This window comes from Gossypium arboreum, chromosome 2 (genome assembly GCF_025698485.1).
Source record: "Gossypium arboreum isolate Shixiya-1 chromosome 2, ASM2569848v2, whole genome shotgun sequence".
In the NCBI taxonomy this organism is placed as follows: domain Eukaryota; kingdom Viridiplantae; phylum Streptophyta; class Magnoliopsida; order Malvales; family Malvaceae; genus Gossypium; species Gossypium arboreum.
The window spans coordinates 103,606,254-103,626,489 of record NC_069071.1 but is presented as its reverse complement, the minus strand read 5'-3'; the positions used below and the strand labels follow the sequence as shown (position 1 = coordinate 103,626,489).

The 20,236-nt window shown below is 35.4% G+C and overlaps 3 protein-coding genes across 5 annotated transcripts; 1 reads left to right on the top strand and 2 right to left on the bottom strand.

Annotated features, from left to right (window-relative positions):
* Positions 1 to 561: 561 nt before the first annotated feature.
* On the bottom strand, positions 562 to 2,338 carry LOC108466149 (F-box protein SKIP23-like). The gene is made up of 2 exons (XM_017766507.2): positions 1,765 to 2,338; positions 562 to 1,513 (listed from the first exon to the last, which is right to left on the bottom strand). The coding sequence occupies exons 1-2, from the start codon at positions 2,031 to 2,033 to the stop codon at positions 712 to 714; spliced, it is 1,071 nt and encodes a 356-aa protein (XP_017621996.1). The 5' UTR covers positions 2,034 to 2,338; the 3' UTR covers positions 562 to 711.
* A 912-nt stretch (positions 2,339 to 3,250) lies between these two features.
* LOC108466545 (F-box protein SKIP23-like) lies at positions 3,251 to 5,687 on the bottom strand. The gene has a single exon (XM_017766912.2). The coding sequence runs from the start codon at positions 4,673 to 4,675 to the stop codon at positions 3,374 to 3,376; it is 1,302 nt and encodes a 433-aa protein (XP_017622401.1). The 5' UTR covers positions 4,676 to 5,687; the 3' UTR covers positions 3,251 to 3,373.
* Positions 5,688 to 7,020: 1,333 nt separating this feature from the next.
* On the top strand, positions 7,021 to 15,415 carry LOC108467111 (transcriptional elongation regulator MINIYO). 3 transcript variants are annotated; one of them, XM_053025091.1, is made up of 11 exons: positions 7,021 to 7,369; positions 7,479 to 8,041; positions 8,517 to 9,591; positions 9,885 to 9,985; positions 10,162 to 10,349; positions 10,492 to 10,597; positions 10,671 to 10,931; positions 11,334 to 11,522; positions 11,701 to 13,998; positions 14,485 to 14,694; positions 15,021 to 15,415. In XM_053025091.1, exons 2-11 carry the CDS (start codon positions 7,808 to 7,810, stop codon positions 15,207 to 15,209), a joined length of 4,851 nt encoding a protein of 1,616 aa, XP_052881051.1. In that variant the 5' UTR covers positions 7,021 to 7,369; positions 7,479 to 7,807; the 3' UTR covers positions 15,210 to 15,415. The 3 variants fall into 3 exon arrangements, with proteins under 3 accessions (XP_052881051.1, XP_017623115.1, XP_052881052.1); XM_017767626.2 differs by having other exon boundaries at positions 7,021 to 7,374; XM_053025092.1 differs by having other exon boundaries at positions 7,021 to 7,374; positions 7,459 to 8,041.
* The last annotated feature ends 4,821 nt before the right edge of the window (positions 15,416 to 20,236 follow it).

Here is a 20,236-nt window from a genome sequence, read left to right as displayed (position 1 = left end):
CCATATATAATAAAAAATAACTCATTCTCAATTATTCGACATGACGAGGCTCAAATGCCACTTGTTAGAATCGTAAAATAAATCTGAAATAAAACTTAATAAACCGTGATCTATCATTTTAAAATATCAAGAACAAAACTAGATGTGGAAGCATACCTAAATTAATCAATTTCTTGAAATCTACAATATTTGCGGTTTTGATATTTTAAATTAGCACATAAGTAATATAAAGAATGTGTCTCTTTCTTCTCTAGAGATGAGATATTAGAAAAGTTACCCTATGTGTAAGTTGAGACCAAAATCTTAATATATAACTTTTGCACATTAACATTAATTTCTACTCAGCACATCATCAATTAGCAATTAATTACTAGAATATCTACATATATTTGATCCATACCGTCCAATAAAACTTAACCAAATTAGATCACTTTTGCTTTAAACTAATCTTTTATGATACTAAATAATAACATATAATTACTCTTATTATATATGTGATTTCCATATTTTCTACGCTCATATCAATAAACATGAAAAAGATTAAGAAAAGACATAATTGGTAACTGTTAATTGAGAGTAGTTTTTTTATTTCTTATGTGCAATTTTGACATTAACCGAGTGTAGCATTCAAAAGAAGTTGAGGAACTTGAGAGTACATACAGAAAAATAACATGAATACATAAATTATCATGTCTACTAGAGATACTTCAGTTAGAAAAAACAAAATTTGAAGCTGCACTTTGAGCTTGGAGATGGATGCTCTGTGCCGACTTCTTTACTTGCAGAAGAAGTTACTATTTTCAAGGTATTTGCTGTTGGAGAGATGGCTAAATCGGGTTCAAGATACGTGCACTCACTTTTTGATGTAGCAGAAGTTATGGAATGAGCGGAGTTGCTTATAACTTCAGTGGAAGAAGTTACCCATTCTGGAGGTGGCCAAAACAAGTTACGGTAGGCAGGGCAATTCTCTAAGCGACTGGCTGTACCTGTTTCTAAATCAAACACAAGCATATATTTATACCAAATTCCATACTCATGATTACCGAATCCTGGATAGTCGGAGAGATTTTCCGGATAGAAGATGAGGTTTCCTCTACCCCAACCAAATTCCGAAGCTGGCGCGGATATTGCTTCATGAAAACCCATAAACAAGATCCGATCCCTCAAACTCAAACTATCCATCTCATCCCACTTGTGCTCTTCTTCATTCATCCTCAAAACTCTAACACGAACCACATTCCCCGCTTCCCAAAACATTTCTAGGAACAACAAATTATCAACGGACTTAACCAAGAACTTTCTGCATCTGGAAGCGCGGGAACACTCTACATGTGGTAGGAACCTAACGTTTAAAGATTGGTCAATGGCTATAGTTCTTCCGTTTCCGTCGATGGCATAGAATTTCCCATTGAATGAAATAATATCCCCAAGGCAACCCACATTTTCAAGCACAATCCATTCTTTTCTCCCGATCTCAGAACGGCCGAGATCCCGAACATGGAAAACATTATAAAATCATCACTATCGATAGTACTTGACCGCAAGAAGACAACTTTCAGTCGGTAGGTTGCGTAATGAGCCTCTATAGGATGATCAATACTAACATCATAATGACCAACGTGCTCATGACCCAATTCAAGGACCTGAAAGTTGGTTAAATCCAATACCTTCGGAAAGTTTCTCGGAGGACCTTCCAGCCAAGGAGGATTCAACAGTTGCATTTCGGCACGGTGATGGTCAGTTGCATCTCTGATTTTGGCCAACTAGCAAGTTGGGGCTTCTGTTTGGTTAGCGCGAGACGATCTAATAAGGTAAAGGGTGTTTACGGAAATATAGCTCAGAGACCATTCACCTCTACCACGCCTTGGTAAAGGGAGATTTGTGGGTAATAAAGGGTTAAGTTTTGGTGGGAGTGGAACAGAGGAACGCCATGAAGAGCAGACGGATCGGAATCTGAGAATATCAAATCGGGCTTCAAGGCATTTGGCTATTAGAACTACAAGTTCCGGCAGGAGTCGAGACCAATCTGCCATTTGGGGTTTACAAGTTTTTGCTCCACTCAAATCTGCTAGGGTTACTTACAACTGCCTGCCATCTTTTGTTTTTATATAAATATATTCAGAATAGAATAAGGTAAAAATAAATTTAAAATTATGCTATGTTCGTTTTTTATTCTGTCTTTTGAGGATGAACTTCATCACTTTACCTTACTGTTAAGTAATTACAAAAAAAAATTGAAAACCCTAAAACTCATTTTCCAGAAAATAATGTTTGAACATCAACAATGTAAAAACAGACTGAATAATCGTTTTGTAAATTGCTATATATTTTCATATACAGGGCCTTAAACTCATCAATCTCTGTTTAGGTTATATACTGTGGGTTTGTATAATCACTTACAAAAAGTTGTTATCAGCAGTTTTCTCACATATTTCCATTGTTGATCCATGATTCAATCAGGTCCTATAATCCACCTCCAAATTCACTCTGTTTTCTTCTTCACCAATGACTTTGTTCTGTTTTATTTTATTTATTGATTTTCTATTCTTTTAAGTTACTCATATTCAACAAATTTTGAATATTTATAAGATATATGAACTCTTCTATTTCATGCATTTTTGTATTGTTTCTTTTAGGATACGTAGGTACCATACATGTAACTGGAAGGGGGAGGTGCGTAGCTTATACGAAAGAGGCAATGCAGGATGATATTTTTCAGAGAGAAGGGGAACGGGAAGCAAACTACAAGCGTCAGACCTTGGGGAAACTGAAAGACAAAAGCAATGAAAATTGTATGCAAGAAAAGCACGTTGAGGAACGCCTTTGGTCAGTGCACATGCAGATTTAGTGCAAGAAAATCGGGTTTAAATACCCATAGGCCTTTGGCTTAAGTCGAAGAGGCCATAAGGAGTGAACTGAGTTCTACTTCGGTCACTGAAATGAGTACTTGATGACTTACTTCAGTCACACCAGCAAGAGCACGTTAATGATGCTGCCTCTGGAAACTTCAGTTCAGAATCAGGATGGATGGTCATTGATGGCAAGAGGGATGTTCCATAATGATAGTGCCAAAGCACAATTTGGGACAATGGAGAAGGTAGATACCATGGTGCCAAAACAATTCCAAAACTCAGGAAACTATCATGACTCCATGTCTCTTGAGAGTGAAATTGATGCTGCCAATTGTCACTGACCAGGAAACATGTCAATTGAAGAAATAAAAAAAGCACAGGATGAGATTATGCAGATATTGTTGGAAATGATGTTGTCCATATAGAGATAAGCAAGGAAAAATCATAATAGTTTATACATGCCTGCACACGTTTTCAATAAATATTATACATCTATGGGTAAATGGGAGTCTTGAGAGGAGTTAGAAACAGCAGAATTTGAAGCTGCACTTTGACCTTGGAGAGGGTTGCTCACTGCCGACTTCTTTTCCTGCCAGATAAGTTACTCTTTTTGGGGTAATTGCTGTTGGAGAGAGAGCGAAACTGGATTCAGGAGACATGCATTCATTTTCTAGTGTAGCAGAACTTATCGAATGAGTAGAGTTGCTTATAACTTCAGTCAAAAAAATCACTGATTCTGAATAAGTTACCCATTGTGGAGGTGGCCAGAACAAGTTACAGTAGGCAGGGCAATTCTCTAAAGGGCAGGCAGTACCAGTTTCTAAATCAAACACAAAGACAAGTCTAAATTCAGGGTCAGGATCATGTGGAGAGTCGAAGAGGCCTCCGGGATAGAAGATGAGGTTTCCTTTACCCCAATAGAATTCAGAAGCTGGCGCTGAAACTGCTCCATAAAAACCCAGAAATAAAATCCGATCCCTTAAACTTTCCATCTCATCCCACTTGTGATCTTCTTCACTCATCCTAAACACTCTAAAACCAACACCCTTATCTGGATTGGAAAGCATTTCAACAGCCAACAAATTATCATGGGACTTAACCAAGAACTTTCTGCTACGGGGAGAGCCTACATGTGGTAGGAAACTAACGTTTAAAGATTGGTCAATGACTCTAGTTTTGCCATTTAGGTCAATGGCATAGAATTTCTCATTAAATGAAATAATATCCTGAATGTCATACACATGTTCAAGCACAGTCCATTCCTTTTCTCCCGACCTCAGAAAAGCCGGGCATCGGAAAGACGCAAATATTATAAAATCATCACAATTGGTACTTGACTGCTGCAGAACTACTTTTTTTCTGTAGTCGTAGCATAGGGGCTCTAAAGGATGATCAATATACACATTATACAGACCAATATATTGATGACCCAATTCAATGACTTGAAAGTTGGTTAAATCCAATACCTTTGGAAAGTTTCTTGGAAGAGATTCCAGCTTAGAATCTGAAAAAGGATTCAACAGTTGCATTTTGACACCGCGGCTTCCTTCTCTGATTTTGACCAACCAGCAAGCAGGTGCTTTTGTTTCGTCGCCGCGAGACGATCTTAAAAGGTAAAAGGTATATCTGGTGATATGGCTCAGAGACTCCTCAAGTCTACCTCGGGTTCGGCGATATGTAGGTCGAAAAGGGTAAAGTTTTGGTGGAACAGAGGAACGCCACGAACAGCAGACAGATCGGAATCTGACAACATCAAATCGGGCTTCAAGGCGTTCGGCTATTAGAACTAGAAGCTCTTGTGGGAGTTGAGACCAATCTGCCATTTGAGATCACTAGTTTTGCTTTGCATTCAGATCTGCTATGGGCAACAGTAGCTGCCTGCCTGCCAACTTTTCTTATTAAACATATTTAGAATAGAATTAAAAAAAAAAAAGTTCAAGTAAATCGATAAAATAAAAATAAAAATAATTGTTTTTTCGTTTTCTATTCTGCTTTTGAGGAACTTGATCACTTTATCCTACTCTAAAGTAGTTTCAAAATAAAATAAAAAAACCTTTGGACTCAGTTTTCTAGAAAATAATGGGAACATCTACAATGTACCTACAAATTACAGAGTGAAGAATTGTCTCGACTTTTGTCAAATGTTATTCATTTTCACATTGAGGGACGCTTACAATAATCAACTAAGAAGAGATCAATTCTTCGAATTCTTGAGAAATAAATCACAACTGACGTTGAACCAAAAAAAAAAAACAACTGCCACAAAATATGTACAATTAAAAGTTTCCCTGAAAGAAAATGGCAATAAATTCATACTTCATTAAGTTTTACATCAAGGCTTCAGCTTTGAAGCTGGAAAAAGGAAAAACTGCAAAGGAAAGGTATCCGATTTACAACATATTATGCAAGACCCTGGTGATATAGCTCCGAAGTCTGTAGAGCTGGGAATGGAATGCTCTTCCTTTTAGGTTTGAAAGTCAGGTCCACTTTGTTGTCTGCAGATGTAGGCTCACTTGTTCGGGGGTGTTCCCCTAATCTGGAAACTGCATTCATTATCCATCATATGACTCACTGGAATGGCTGTGTTTTATTATTATTATTTGAATACTGAATGGTTGTGCTTGAAGATGAGAAGACGTGGGCTGTTTATGAGGTTTTGCAAGAGCTATATGGACAGCTTCTTGACGAGATAAGATCTAAGGGAAGACCCAAAACTATTTCAGTTATGTCTTATCAGTTTAATACCAGAGACATGAAAAAAAATAACGCCGAATTTCTGGGTTTCAATCAGAGATTCATGAAAGTTACTCGACATTTAATGATACTCTTATCGAACAGTATGCTGCTGTATCTTTTGATGGTTTGTCCTATTGGTTGACAAATCTTGCCGCATTGAATGCATGATTTAATTCTCGAATCTACCATTGCAGAAATGCTTCTTGAGGTACTGACTGCTATCTGTTACTTTTGTGTTCTATTAGTACATAGCAGTTTGCTGTTTATAGTAATCTGATTGAATGCCATTGACAATGCGAGAGAAAAGAACATTGTAAACATATTAGCTGATTTCCAAATGGTAAGGCCGCAAAGATATAGAAATAATGAACTGCCGTATGGTAGAATCTCTGATTCCAACTCCTTTGCTTAACTTGGAAGTGAACAGCATTTTTGTTTAGGCTAAAATTCCTTTCATAATTCAATTGGTTCAATGAATTCATATTGATTCCTGAAATAATCAGTTCAATACTTTTCTTTGAACTGATACCTTGACTGGTTCCAATCCAATCGGTCGGTCCAATTCAAACAACCATCTCAAAATGCATGAGATTGAAGCCTAGAAAATGAGTTTGGAATGTCGTTATCAATTAATACTAGCACTCTCTTTTGGTTTTTATCTTCCTTCCTCTCATAGTTGTTGGCTCAAGTAATTAAGTGGGTTTATTTGTTCAAAGCAGAAGTTGGTTGAACCGAAATTTGGATTCTTTTTAACAGCATTGGACTCCAAGAAACGATAACAGATATGTTGTAGTTGATGATGAAGATGAAAGTGGATTTGCCGACTTTGATCCCATATCAGTTTTCGCTAAGCCATTGGAAGGAGGCAATGCAGTGTGATGATTTTCCAAGAGAAAAGGGAAGCAAAATGAGTCAAACCTTGGGAAAACTGAGACAAATAATGGATGGAGAAGCAATGAAAGCTATAGGCAAGAGAAGCATGTTGAGTATCTCCTTAGGTGCACATGCAGATGTAGGTAGCCTCCATGAGGAGTGAATTGAGTGCTAGTTGGGTCACTGAAATGGACACAGATCACTCACTTAAATAGTTCAAGTACACCAGCAAGAGCATATTGAAGATGCTGGCTCTGAAAACTTCACTAGAGAATGAGGACCGATGACCATTGATGGTCAGGTCGTGCCAAAAAGAATGTTCCCTAACGATAATGTCAATGCGCAATTTAGGAGAATGAAGAAGATAGATGCAATTCAACAACTTAGGAAATAAACATGGTTCCAGTCCATGTCTCCTGAGAGTGAAATTCATGCTGAGAATCGTGCCCTATTAGCAAACATGTCACCTGAAGAAGGAACTAAACAAGCACAGAATGATCTGTCAAACAATGATATAAGCACTACAAATATAGAGAGCAATAATCCCAGTCACAACAAGCTCAAACATTACAAAGAGTGGCCTTGACAATTGCCAGAGAGTTGAGGCTGTTAAGGAATTGAGATTTTCCATGGATGGGACTATTGTTGGAAATGAGTTTGTCCATATAGAGATAAGCAAAGAAAAATCATAACAGTTTGTACATACCAGTACACATTTTCAGTAAATATTAAATGGGTAGTCTTGAGAGTAGGAATTATAAACAGCAAAAGTTGAAGCCGCACTTTGAGCTTGGAGAGGGACGATCCCTGCCAACCTTTTCCTGCGGAAGAAGTTACTCTTTTTGAGGGGATTTGCTGCTGTAGAGAGCTAAATTGGACTCAGAAGACTTGCAGAAGTTATCAAATGAGTTGAGTTGCGTATAATTTCTTAATTTCTTCCATTATTTTTACTTATTGGTTGTTTAATCGAGTCTATCCTCAATAACGTGGGTAAAAGATAAAATTTTGGTGGAACAGGGTAACGCCATCACGAGTAGATGGATCGAAATCTGACATTCGGCTATTAGAAATAGAAGCTCTGGTGGGAGTTGAGACCAATCTGCCATTTGATATCACAAGTTCTGCATTTACACTCAAACGTCTATGCGCAGCAGCTGCAACAATGTTATTTCCTTTGGGTTGGGTGTGGTGGCATATACGACGAAGCCTCTCAAATGACCTTTTGGGTTGGGCCAAGTCCAGTTAGAAAGTTATTTCCTCTGGGTTGAAAACAAGACAATGTTTTTTTCGTTCAAAATTGAAACATCGAAGAGCCGGAGGAGAACCTCCCTTGAACCCTGGAACCTATGGAGAAGAAGCAGGAGCAACGAAGCGGCCATAAAACCAAAAGGAATGAAGGAAAAGTTGCTTCTTTGAAGGTATTTGCTAGCAGTTCAATCGATGGAGACGATGCTTCCAGCTTAGTTGGGAGCATAATCGAAAAGGGAATTGTTTCGAACAATGATATTAGTAAACCCATTCAACCCCCTCGCCTCTCAGTGCTTCCTTTCCCTGTTGCACGCCACCGCTCTCATGGTCCTGTAAGCCACCGCAAATTATACTCTTCTTTTTTCTTCTTCTGCAATGATTTTGTTCTCTATTTTATTTTCTTTATTGGTTTGCTATTCATTTAAGTTACTTAATTCAACAAATTTTGAACATTTATAAGATATATGAACACTTTTTATGTTTTCCTTTCTGTATTGTTTCTTTTGGGATACATAAATTACCATGCCTATGATTGTAAAGGGGAGGTAATTCGTTATTATTGATTACTACAAATTTGGGTACGGTTGTTGCTTGGAAGAGTAAGGCAAAACCATAAGTTTAATACCTAACAAACATGGGTTTGGATTTTGGAATGGGGGCAATCAACTAATACTAGCAGTAATGGTGTTCCTTTTTGGTTTTATCTCCCTATCTGTTATTATTTAATTAACTGGGTTTATTTTTGGTTGAGTTTGATTTGTTCAAAGCAGAAGTTGCTTGAACTGATACTTGGATTTGTTTTCACAGCATTGGACTCCAAGAAGTGATAACAGAAATGTTGTTGAAGAAGATGATGAAGATGAAACTGGATTTGCTAACTTTGATCCTATATCGGTTTTCGCTGAACCTATACGGAGGAAAGAGAAAAAGAATTTGGATCTTAGCCATTGGAAAGAGGCAATGCAGGGTGATGATCTTTCCCAGAGAAAGGGAAGGGAAACAAACCAGTCAGACGTAGGGAAAACTGAAAGACAAATGATGGATGGAAAAGCCATGAAAGATCTAGGCAATAAAAGCATGTTGAGTAACTCCTTTGGTGCACATGCAGATGTAGCCTCCATGGATGTAGAATCACATCTAAATGCCCATAGGCCTTTAGCTAAAGCTGAAGAAGCCATGAGGAGTGAATTGACTGCTAGTTCAGTCACTGGAATGGACCTAGATGACTCACTTCAGTTACAAAAAGAAGAGCATGTTAAAGATCATGATTCTGAAATTTTCAGTAAAGAATCAGGAACGATGGTTGTTGATGGCCAGGTCATGGTGAAAAGAATGTGTCATAATGATAGTGCCAATGTGGAATTCAGGAGAATGGAGAAGATAGATACCATGGCTCCAGAGCAATTCCACAACTTAGGAAATGGACGCGGGTCCATGTCTCTTGAGAGCGAAATTGATGCTGAGAATCGTGCCCGATTAGGGAACATGTCACCTGAAGAAATAAAAGAAGCACAGGCTGAGATTTTGCTGAAGATGGATCCTGCTTTGCTAAACTTACTGAAAAAACGAGGCCAAGAGAAATTAAAGAAGCAAATTGACACACACTCAAATCAGGCTGCTGAGAGTCAACTTGGAATTAGATGTGAAAATCAGTCAAACAATGCTATGAAAGCTCCAAATATAGATAGCAATAATCCCACGGTCACAACAAGCTCAAACATTACAAAGAGTGGCCTTGACAATGGTGTAAAGCAGAACGTAGATTCCGCAAGTGGCAGTTTGTGGGATGCTTGGAGCCAGAGAGTTGAGGCTGTTAGGGAATTAAGGTTTTCCTTGGATGGGACTGTTGTTGAAAATGATTTTGTTCAGATACCAGAGATACGTAAGGCAAAATCATAACCATCCTTCTGTTCTTTTTTTTTTTTTTGGTACATTTTTACTTAGTTGCTTTTATACATACCTGCTCGCATTTTTTGCTAAATATTATGTATCAATAGGTAAATGGTAGACATTAGATCTTGTTGTCACTTTCTTGATAAACTCACTAAAACTATATTTGGTGGCATTTATTTGTTTGTCTAGAGAACAGTTTATAAATAAACTCTAGCCATACAAGGAACGGCAGATGACTGAATAAATATTGTTTTGCCTTTTCCTTCTATTACTGTATTGCAGGAGGTGATATTGTTGCTGAACGTGACTTCTTACGAACAGAGGGAGATCCTGGTGCTTCAGGTTATACAATTAAAGAAGCAGTTGTACTCACAAGAAGCATGGTCAGTTTATATTTTATTTATTATTTTATTGGATGACATGTAGATCTTTAATGCAAATGCAGCTGCATGTTGTCATGATATAGCTAGATTGTGCATGTCAATCTTAAATATTGTTGCAGTTTATCTTTGATATGACTATACAGATCTCCTGTTTTTACTGATATTGTTGACTTTAGATTCCAGGTCAACGGGCCCTTGCATTGCATCTCCTTGCATCTGTGCTTGATAAGGCATTACGTAATATTTATCTCAATCCAATTGGCTCTACTCCGGCTGATAAGGACAATGTTGACAGCACTGTTGACTGGGAAGCTGTTTGGGCTTTTGCACTGGGCCCAGAACCTGAGCTAATCTTATCATTAAGGTTAAATGAATTTTTATCCCAAAAAACCGAATAATGTTAAGTCAAACTGTTCTTTTTCCTGTTAAAATTTAGATGTTGATTCATAAAATGATTTTGATTCTGTATTCTTTACCCTTGAATTTGAATATTTTGAAATCTGTAGGATGTCGCTTGATGATAACCACAATTCTGTAGTTTTAGCAACAGCCAAAGTTATTCAGTGCGTATTGAGCTGTGATATAAATCAGAGTTTCTTTGATCTTTTGGAGGTAGATTTCTATCTTTTATATGCCTTGTATGTCCATATGTAATGTTTAGTTTAACCAATGTTCTATATTGCAGAAAACAGCAATTGACATGAGGGGTACTTATACTGCTCCTATATTTCGGTCTAAACCAGAGATTGATGTTGGTTTCCTTCATGGTGGATTTTGGAAATACAGTGCTAAACCTTCAAATGTTCTTCTTTATGGAGATAATATTGTGGAAGATGAAACTGAAGGGAAGCATACAATTCAGGATGACATTGTTGTTGCTGGACAAGATTTTGCTGCTGGTTTGGTTAGGATGGGAATCCTTCCGAGGATTCGATATCTTTTGGAGGTGAGCAGAATAAATCGATTATGTTTACTTAAGTTCTTGATATACCTGCCATAAGGTTTACGCTTATGTTTTATTCAAATTTAATAAACTTGTTATCTAGTTTAAACAATTGACTTTTTTGTGGGTCGTGTGAAGAGAAATTAGTACTGATTTAGAATTTGTGCTAGCATCTTCTTTTTTCTACTGCAGATTTTCGTGTTTACCTTTTTCCTTTCTTCGTACTTGCATGACCCTGGAAACTAATATGTAGCACAATAATATCTATGCTAATTTGGTGGGTCTATATTTTAGTTGTTCCAACTCCTAAGAGGAGAGCAGTCATAGTGTCTCTCCTGGAAGTTCAATGCTTACTTTGTGGAATATTTCTGATATATACGTTAGTAACGTTGCTCATGTTTTCAGATAGAACCAACTGCACCTTTGGAAGAATGCTTGATTTCAGTACTAGTTGCAATAGCAAGACATTCCCCAATGGGTGTGAATGCTATAATGAAGTGCCAAAGATTAGTTCAAACTGTTGTTCACCGATTTACTGCAAATAGCAATATGGATGTTTATCCATCTAAGATCAAATCTGTTTGCCTTTTGAAGGTAAGCTTTTATTCATTTGTTTTTGGAATAGTGAGGGCTATGAGGCTTCCTGACTCACTTCTATGTTAGTAAAAAGAATGAAAAAATGTATTATGTTTCTAGTTATTTATTAAATGGTCTATTTTCTTACCATTTAGCCTAAAGAAGTTATATTGCTTTTTTTTTTTTTGTTATAAAGGTGCTAGCACAATCTGACAGGAAGAACTGTGCAGAGTTCGTAGAGAATGGGATTTTCCAGGCTATGACATGGCAATTATATAAAAATGCTTACTCTTTGGAGCAATGGTTGAAATTGGGAAGAGAAAATTGTAAACTTTCATCTGTGTTAATGGTTGAACAACTACGTTTTTGGAAGGTCTGCATTCAGTATGGGTATTGTGTGTCATACTTCTCCAACATTCTTCCTGCCTTGTACTTGTGGTTGAATCCGCCTACAATTAGAAAACTGGTTGAGAACAATGTTTTAGGTGAATTTGCTTCCATCTCTATGGAGGCATACCTTATTCTAGAATCCTTGGCCAGAACACTTCCAAATTTTTATTCACACAAAATTCTAAGTGATGGAATAGCTGAAAGAGCTGATGACAATGTGGAGACCTGGTCTTGGAGCCATGCCGGACCAATGGTTGATTTAGCTCTGAAGTGGATTTCATTTAAGTCTAGATTAATTGATTCTCAGGATGAAATAATTGGAATCTCTATTTTCCATGATAAATCTTCCTCTCCTTTATTGTGGGTATACTCAGCTGTTATGCACATGCTTTCCAGAGTGCTTGAAAAAGTGATCCCTGAGGATGCCATGGGCCTGCAAGATGATGGTTATGTGCCATGGTTGCCAGATTTTGTTCCTAAGGTTGGACTTGAAATTATTAGAAATGGTTTTTTGAGCTTTACACGTGTGAATACTGCAGAATATGGAACTAATCTGGCTGCAGGTAGTTCTTTTATCGAGCAACTCTGTTCTTTAAGGAAGCAAAGTGTATTCGAAACATCATTTGCTTCTCTATGTTGCCTTCATGGCTTCTTCCAGGTTTTTATATACATTAACAATTTGATCCAGTTGGCTAAGACTGTGGTCTGTAATCCTTCTCAAGCATGCAGTTTATCACAAGAAGAGAACATACTTGCAAAGGGGATACTGGTGGAATCTTTGTTTGAATTGAGATGTGTGTTTGATATTTTCTCAAAGTTAGTTGCTTCAGAGTGGCAAATTGTGCAGTCAATTGAGATTTTTGGTAGAGGAGGCCCTGCTCCTGGTGTGGGGCTTGGATGGGGAGCCTCTGGTGGAGGATTTTGGTCAAAATCTGTTTTATTGGCACAAACAGATGCATGGTTGCTCAGTCAATTGCTTGACATCTTCCAGACTGTCTCTATAGAAGTATTATCCTTAGATGATGAGAGGACCTTTACCAGAGAAATAATCCTTTCAGCTTTAGGATTATGTTTAATTTCTGGACCAAGAGACAAGGTTATTGTGGAGAAAGCGTTGGATGTTATGCTTCAAGTACCTGTGCTAAAGTACCTTGACCTTTGCATTCAGCATTTTATCCAGGGTAATGGGAGGATAAAATTATATGGGTGGGAATATAAAGAAGATGACTATATGCTCTTCAGTGAGATATTAGCTTCTCACTTTAGAAATAGATGGTTGTCTAATAAGAAAAAATTGAAAGCCTCAAGTGTCGATAGAACATCAAGGAGTAACGCTTTTCTAGAAACCATACCAGAAGACCTGGACACATCAATGATGAGTCGAGATCAAAACTGCACTTCATTGATGATGGAATGGGCCCACCAGAGACTGCCTTTTCCAATGCACTGGTTTCTTAGTCCAATATCAACCTTATGCGATAGCAAACATGCTGGGCTGGGAAGGGTCTCTGATATACAAAATATTGTGCAGGACCCTGGTGATATAGTTGAACTTTCTAAAGCTGGAATGTTTTTCCTTTTAGGTTTGGAAGCCTTGTCCACTTTCTTATCTGCAGATGTTGTTTCACCCATTTGGAGTGTTCCAGTAATCTGGAAACTACATTCATTATCCATCATATTACTCATTGGAATGGCTGTGCTTGAAGATGAGAAGACTAGGGATGTTTATGAGTCTTTGCAAGAGCTATATGGACAGCTTCTTGACGAGATAAGGTCTAAGGGAAGAAGTCAAACTATTTCAAATATGTCTACCAGTTTAACACCAGAGACAGAAAATAAAATTAATGTGGAATTTCTGAGGTTTCAATCAGAGATTCATGAAAGTTACTCAACATTTATTGATACTCTTGTTGAGCAGTATGCTGCTGTATCTTTTGGTGATTTGACCTATGGTCGACAAGTTGCAATATATTTACACCGTTGTGTCGAAGCTCCTGTTCGACTTGCTGCCTGGAATGCATTATCTAATTCTCATGTCCTTGAACTTCTTCCACCATTGCAGAAATGCCTGGGTGAGGCTGAAGGATACCTTGAACCTGTTGAGGTACTGACTGCTATCTGCTCCTTTTGTGTTCTATTCAAATGCATGGCAGCTTGCTATGTATGGTAAATGTAATTGAATGTGCTTGACATTTGATTTCTGATATTGTCTTAACGAAACCCCCAATTTGACTTCAATGTGTCAGAACTCAGAAGAGAACGCTAAATATCTTAGCTTATTTCAAAATCATAAATAAGGTGGAGAGATAGAAATAATGAACTGGCATAAAGTAAAATCTTTGACTCAAACACCCGTGGTTAACTTGGAAGTGAACAACATTTTTTGTTTTTGATGTTAAAATTTGACAGAGAACAAGACTTCTGGTTTCTATTCCTAGAGGACTGTTGATTTATTCCTATAGAGAGAGATATTCTCTGCAATTTCTTGAATATAGTTGCATATTGCTGTTTCTATCTGATTTAGCATCTGGGGATTACTTGCAAATCACCTATTATGAGAATGTCTGATTTTTTTTTTTTTTTTTTACAGGAGAATGAAGCGATTTTGGAAGCTTATGTGAAGTCATGGGTGTCTGGTGCCCTTGACAAAGCTGCAACTCGAGGATCAGTCGCATTCACATTAGTTCTGCATCACCTTTCATCTTTTGTTTTCAGCTCTCATAAAAGTGACAAGCCATTGCTACGGAATAAGCTTGTGAAGTCTCTACTGCGAGACAATGCCAGGAAGAAGCAGCACGAGGTATGCAGCTTTTCTTGTAAAGTTCTAAAAGCCTTTGCACTGCCTAAACAAGAGTCATTTGGAATATGAAAAAACATGACAAGCATATTGTGGTGGCATTTATGCTATAACTCACTAAACAGGATCCAAAACCATAGTAAAAATAGTACATTCTGTATACAGAGGTTTTTGTAAGGAAACCTCCATTGTTTAGTGAGTCAGTATATTGTAGCATGGAGTATTATTTTAATGACCTAGAAGGATATCCGCATCGTTTCATTCTGGAATATATAGTGTATACTGAGTTTAATTATTCATGTGTTCAATCTTTTGGAATATGATTACAGGGAATGATGCTGCAGTTCATCGAATATATGAAGCCATCGAGTGTTACAAAGGCCGAAAAAGAGGAAGGTTTGACAATGGAGAGTAGCAATGTAGAGGGAAGGTTGGAAAGACTGAAGGAAGCTTGCGAGGGAAATCCCTCTCTTCTCACACTTGTTGACAAACTTAAGTCTTCTTGTCTGAAACAATAGTTTGTCTTGTGACCTACGCAATTTGTATATTGGAACGCAACACAGTTAAACATAAACCTTCTTTAAGAAAAAACGAAATATTTATTTCAGTCACATAAGAAGTGTGTATACGAGTATAGTTCATTCTTGGATTGATGATTTGACAAAGGAAATTCATTACTAATTAAAAATAATAATTTATTGGTCTTTTTCTTTTGTCGGAAAAATCACTTAATCAGTTCTCTTTGAAACTAAGAGTTGTTTTTGTTTTCGTTAAAAAAAGAAAATCCACTGTTTTCATAAAGATATAATTGATTGAGAGGATCCAAAATACGGATCAATTAATTTGTGAATTGGTATAAATTGATTAAATAGTCTTTTTTTTTATTTTAATGTTTTAAATTTTTTATGAGTTTTTTCATAATTTATTTAATTGGATTGAACATATTGATTGGATTGATCATATTGAAAATTGAAGATTCGATTGGTTTAATTATCTATTTGGTTTTGGAAATGTTGAAGAAAAGAATTGTTTTAATTTATTTAAAACTCAAAAAACAAATATTCAAATAATAAATATATTTGGTAAGTAGGGATTAGGGATGAGCATTGTAACACTCCAAACTCGCCTGGACGTTATGGCTGAATCTTAAGAGATTACATATGTTCGTTTTAAAACCAGAAATTAAAATCGAAAATGTAACATGAAACAAAACTTGATGTTAAATATGATTACTATTTCAGTCAAATTTGAGAAATAATCATTTAGTTAAATTCTGTTTATTTGTTTCAATCAAAATCTGATTAGTCTAAGATTATTTTATTATTATTTGACCTATGAATTTAGGCTCTCTTACAACCTTAGAAAACATACCCATTAGAGATTAAAACTCATAACACATTTAAAGAATTTTGTGTTTACGTTTCGAGAGTTTTTTATTTTTGGGTTTTGTGGTTTAGTTTTTCTCTCTATCTTTTGTACTCTTTGTTCTTTTGCCATTATAGTAAAATTATCTTTATCCGTAGTCTTTTATCCTCTTTGGAGGGGTTTTTTCATGTTAAATTTATGTGTTCAATTTCTCAATTTCTTCCGCTATTTTTACTTGTTTGTTGCTTAATCGGGTTGATCCCCAACAAGTAGTATCAGAACTAGTTCAATTTTCGTAGATCAGCCCGTTTAGAGATGATAGCAATAAGGTTTGAAATTGAGAAGTTCGATGGTGCCACAAATTTCAATCTATGGCAAGTTCGGATGATGGTAATTCTAGTTCAAACCGGTCTGAAAAACGTTGTTATCAGGAAAAAGCCTGAGAATCTAAATCAAACAGAATGAGAAGAGCTTGATGAAAAGGCTTTGTCTGCAATCCAATTGTGCCTTACGAATATAGTATTGCAGGAGTTATTGATGGAGAAGGCCTTGTTTGCTGTAATACCCTAAAAATTACTACAGTAAGAAAGTAATATATTATTCTTGATATAGTAAAATAAGGGAATAAAGTGACAAAAAAGAAATTTTGAGTTATGTCAACATTGAGAATTATACTATGATATATTAAATTAAGAAATGACTAAATCGCAAAAGTGAGAAAAGTTTTATAACTCAAGAGTAAATACTCAAAATTTGAGGGTTGAAGTGTAAATATAAAAAGTTAAAGGACCAATAGTGTAAATATTTTAAGGGAGGAATGATCTAGAATCTAAGGAAAATGGAGGAATTAGGACCAAATTGAATAGGAGAAGAATTATGAGGGACTAAATCGCAATTTCACCAAATTAAGTAATGACTCAAGGATAAAATTTTAAAATATCATAAAGGGCAAAATGGTCAATTAGAAGGAAAGAGAAATCTAGAAAGCAATGATGATGTTGATGATACTTTATAATTATTTGATTAGATAAATATTATTTATTAATATTTTAATGATATATTTTATTATTATTTATTTAGTATATAAGGAAGGAAAGATGAAGAGAATTCTTCATCTTTCCCATGCACTAACGTGAGAGGAAGAGAGAAAGAAAGGAAGTTTTGCTTTCTTTACAATTTGGTCTTTCCACAAAAAAAATTTACCATTTTCACCTAGAAATCCAAAGAATTTCCACGATTACCAAGAGAGAAAAATAATAAGAAGACTATGGGGAGTTAGAATATCAAGTTAGATTCAAGAATTAGAAGGTGGAGGAGAGAGAAAATTAGGTTAAAGATTGAAATCAATGGAACAAGTTAAGAACATCAAGATTTCAATGTGTTTTTAAGTTTGATATTATTGAAAAAGCATGAAAACGATGTTAAGTTAGAGTTTTATTATGTAGGTTCTATGTTCTAGATATGTTAGTGAAGTGAAATAAGAGGAAGTGAATGGAAATATTGTAGAGAAAGGAAATAAGAGTGTTATAAACTTGGTAATCAACATTTTGTACTAAAACAGTTTGGACAGCAGCAGTAGTAAAAATCACCAAAAATTATAGAAATAGAATTAAAAGATGAATAAAATATAAAATTAAAGCTTATTGAGTATAGTTTCTTATAGAAGAAACGGTGTAAGTAATGGAATTGTAAATCATGAGATATAATAAATTTTGTGAGATAAAGTCAGAATGATTTCGGGTTCCCCTGTTCTGATTTTTGAAAATCATAAAAAACTGGATAAAAATAATTATGGACTTAATTTATATGTTTAAAATCTTGAACGAGTCTATTTTCAAGAGAAACAAACAGGAACATCATACAAATCCCGTACGAAGAGATAATTAATTTTTAGTGAAGAAGGTTTGAAACTATCAGACAGCAGAATAAGGGTGACTTTAATGAATAAACTATACTTATTGGATAAACCAAGAATTTTGAAAATTTTATGGTAAGAATATATGTGAGTCTAGTTTCAATAAAAATTAGCAGATCCTAATTTTGAATTCTGTAGCTCAAGATATAAATAATTTAGTGACTATGACTCAAGTGGACAGCTTGATGTGAACATATAAGTAAATAATAGAGTTATGTATAAATTAAGGATGTGGAATGGAGAGGAGGAGGAAAATATATGAATATTCAGCTAGTACGGGTTTACTTTAAAAATGGCTAATTTGCATGTTTTAGGTTCAGGGACTAAATTGAATAAGAGTAAAACTTTAGGGGCAATTCTGTAAAAATGTCAAAAATGACCAAATTGAAGAAAATGATTTTTTTTAGTGTTTAAATTAATAAATTGAATGAAATTATTAGTCTAGATCAAGATCGGGTGAAAAATTGGGAAAAATAAAAATTACTAAAATGCCTCTGAATCTTGATATTTCTGTAATTTAGCCTGGTAAGTTCATATGGTTGAATTTTTATAATTGTTTGCTAAATAAAAAATGACTACATGTATTATTGTCTATATATATATTTTTTTATTGAATCATGAATATTGTAATGATATGAAAATCGAAGCACAAGTTCAAATTTAGCAGAACGCAGGATTGAGTACGATTTTTCAATGAATAGTGACGAATTGAAAGATAAAACCATGATTATATCATGGCAAAGTGCAAGTGTTCAAGTGTAAAACCATAGTTAAGCTATGGCAAAGTGATAAAGTGTGCCAAATATGACAAAGTGATAAAGTGTGTCAAACATGACAAAGTGTTCAGTGATCAGTGATGAATTGACGGATAAGACCATGGTTGATACAAGACAAAGTGTGAAACGTAGGTATGGAATTTCCATACCGAGCTGTGAAACGTAGGTATGGTAATTCCATACCGAGCTGTGAAACATAGGTATGGTATTTCCATACCGAGCTGTGAAACGTAGGTATGACGTCGTCCATACTGAGCTATGATACGTAGGTATGGCATCACCTATATTGAGTTATGAAATATAGGTATGGTATTTTCCATACTGAGCATGAAACGTAGGTATGGTGTTTTCCATACCGAGTTGTAAAATGTAGTATGGTATTTCAATGAGGAAAACTATACTGAGTTGTGAATCTTGGCACTGAGCAAACGACGGATTCAAATCCGCAAAACTTTCTCTAATTTGACAAATATTGGTAAGTGACATATGAAAGTAGTATTTGAAGATTTATGGTTATTATCGATATTGATCTAAAATAAGTGTACCATTGATATTTAAATGATTCAACGAGTAAAGTTCTGATATGAGATAACATGAGTTTGAAATGAATTATTCTTGGTATACACCGAAATATATGGAAATAATGGTACATAAAATATTGATATAATGAAATGAATGATATATGTTTATAAAGAAACAATAAAAGAATGATACGTATCATGACATGTAAAATGTGGTTATCTTTAATATGTTGTTATAAGGAAATTATGTATGTTGAGATGAGCAATAAACTTAAGTGTGATATGATGAGAAAATAAGTTTATCTATGTTGAGTTTATACGAATATGTTCAAGTATGTTAACAAGTGTTGCTGTTGATGCTTAGACAAGTGCCAAGCTATTGGTTAAATAGTAATATGTTTATTTATATGATGTGTTGAAAGGGTAAGTGCTCAAATGAAAATATACTTGTGCCCATGAGAGAGTGACAAGTTTTAAGTTACGCAATATCTTATGAAATGGCTTATCATGTGATTAATTGAAAAAGGTTATGTTCAACTGCACTAGCTTGTGGTTATGATGGTATAGTATGCTTATGACTGATGTGTTATATATAAGGAATGAGTGTGGAAAGTAAGGAAATGTATATGAAAATAAAGAAACTCGGGAGAGTTAAAATGATTTAAAATCTTACTAAGCTAGAGATAATATGTATAAGTATGCTGTGGATTTATTCACCTTGTGAATTGATGAATATAGCTTCATGAATATTGTCTGAATCACACGGTCTGGCCACACAGCCGTGTGACCCCTGCAGTGTTGAAAAATTTTAAATATTTTCGAAAAATTTTCTGAGTTATCGGTTAAGTCCCGATATATACATTTTGGGCCTCAATGGCTCACATAAGGGACAATATGATTAAATTTGATTGATTTCAGGTATGAATGTTATGTGAAGTGAAGTTTCTATTAAATAATCTGTAAATTTT

What these genes read in the sequence shown, in the direction of transcription:
- LOC108466149 (XM_017766507.2), bottom strand. Translation starts at nt 2,033, where the DNA reads ATGGCAGATTGGTCTCGACTCCTGCCGGAACTTGTAGTTCTAATAGCC. An exon ending in ACAGAAGCCCCAACTTGCTA is followed by an intron (nt 1,514 to 1,764) that starts GTTGGCCAAAAT and finishes ATAGTGATGATT; the next exon opens with TTATAATGTTTTCCATGTTC.
- LOC108467111 (XM_053025091.1), top strand. Translation starts at nt 7,808, where the DNA reads ATGGAGAAGAAGCAGGAGCAACGAAGCGGCCATAAAACCAAAAGGAAT. An exon ending in GAGCTAATCTTATCATTAAG is followed by an intron (nt 10,350 to 10,491) that starts GTTAAATGAATT and finishes TGAAATCTGTAG; the next exon opens with GATGTCGCTTGATGATAACC. An exon ending in GTTTCTTTGATCTTTTGGAG is followed by an intron (nt 10,598 to 10,670) that starts GTAGATTTCTAT and finishes TCTATATTGCAG; the next exon opens with AAAACAGCAATTGACATGAG.
- LOC108466545 (XM_017766912.2), bottom strand. Translation starts at nt 4,675, where the DNA reads ATGGCAGATTGGTCTCAACTCCCACAAGAGCTTCTAGTTCTAATAGCC.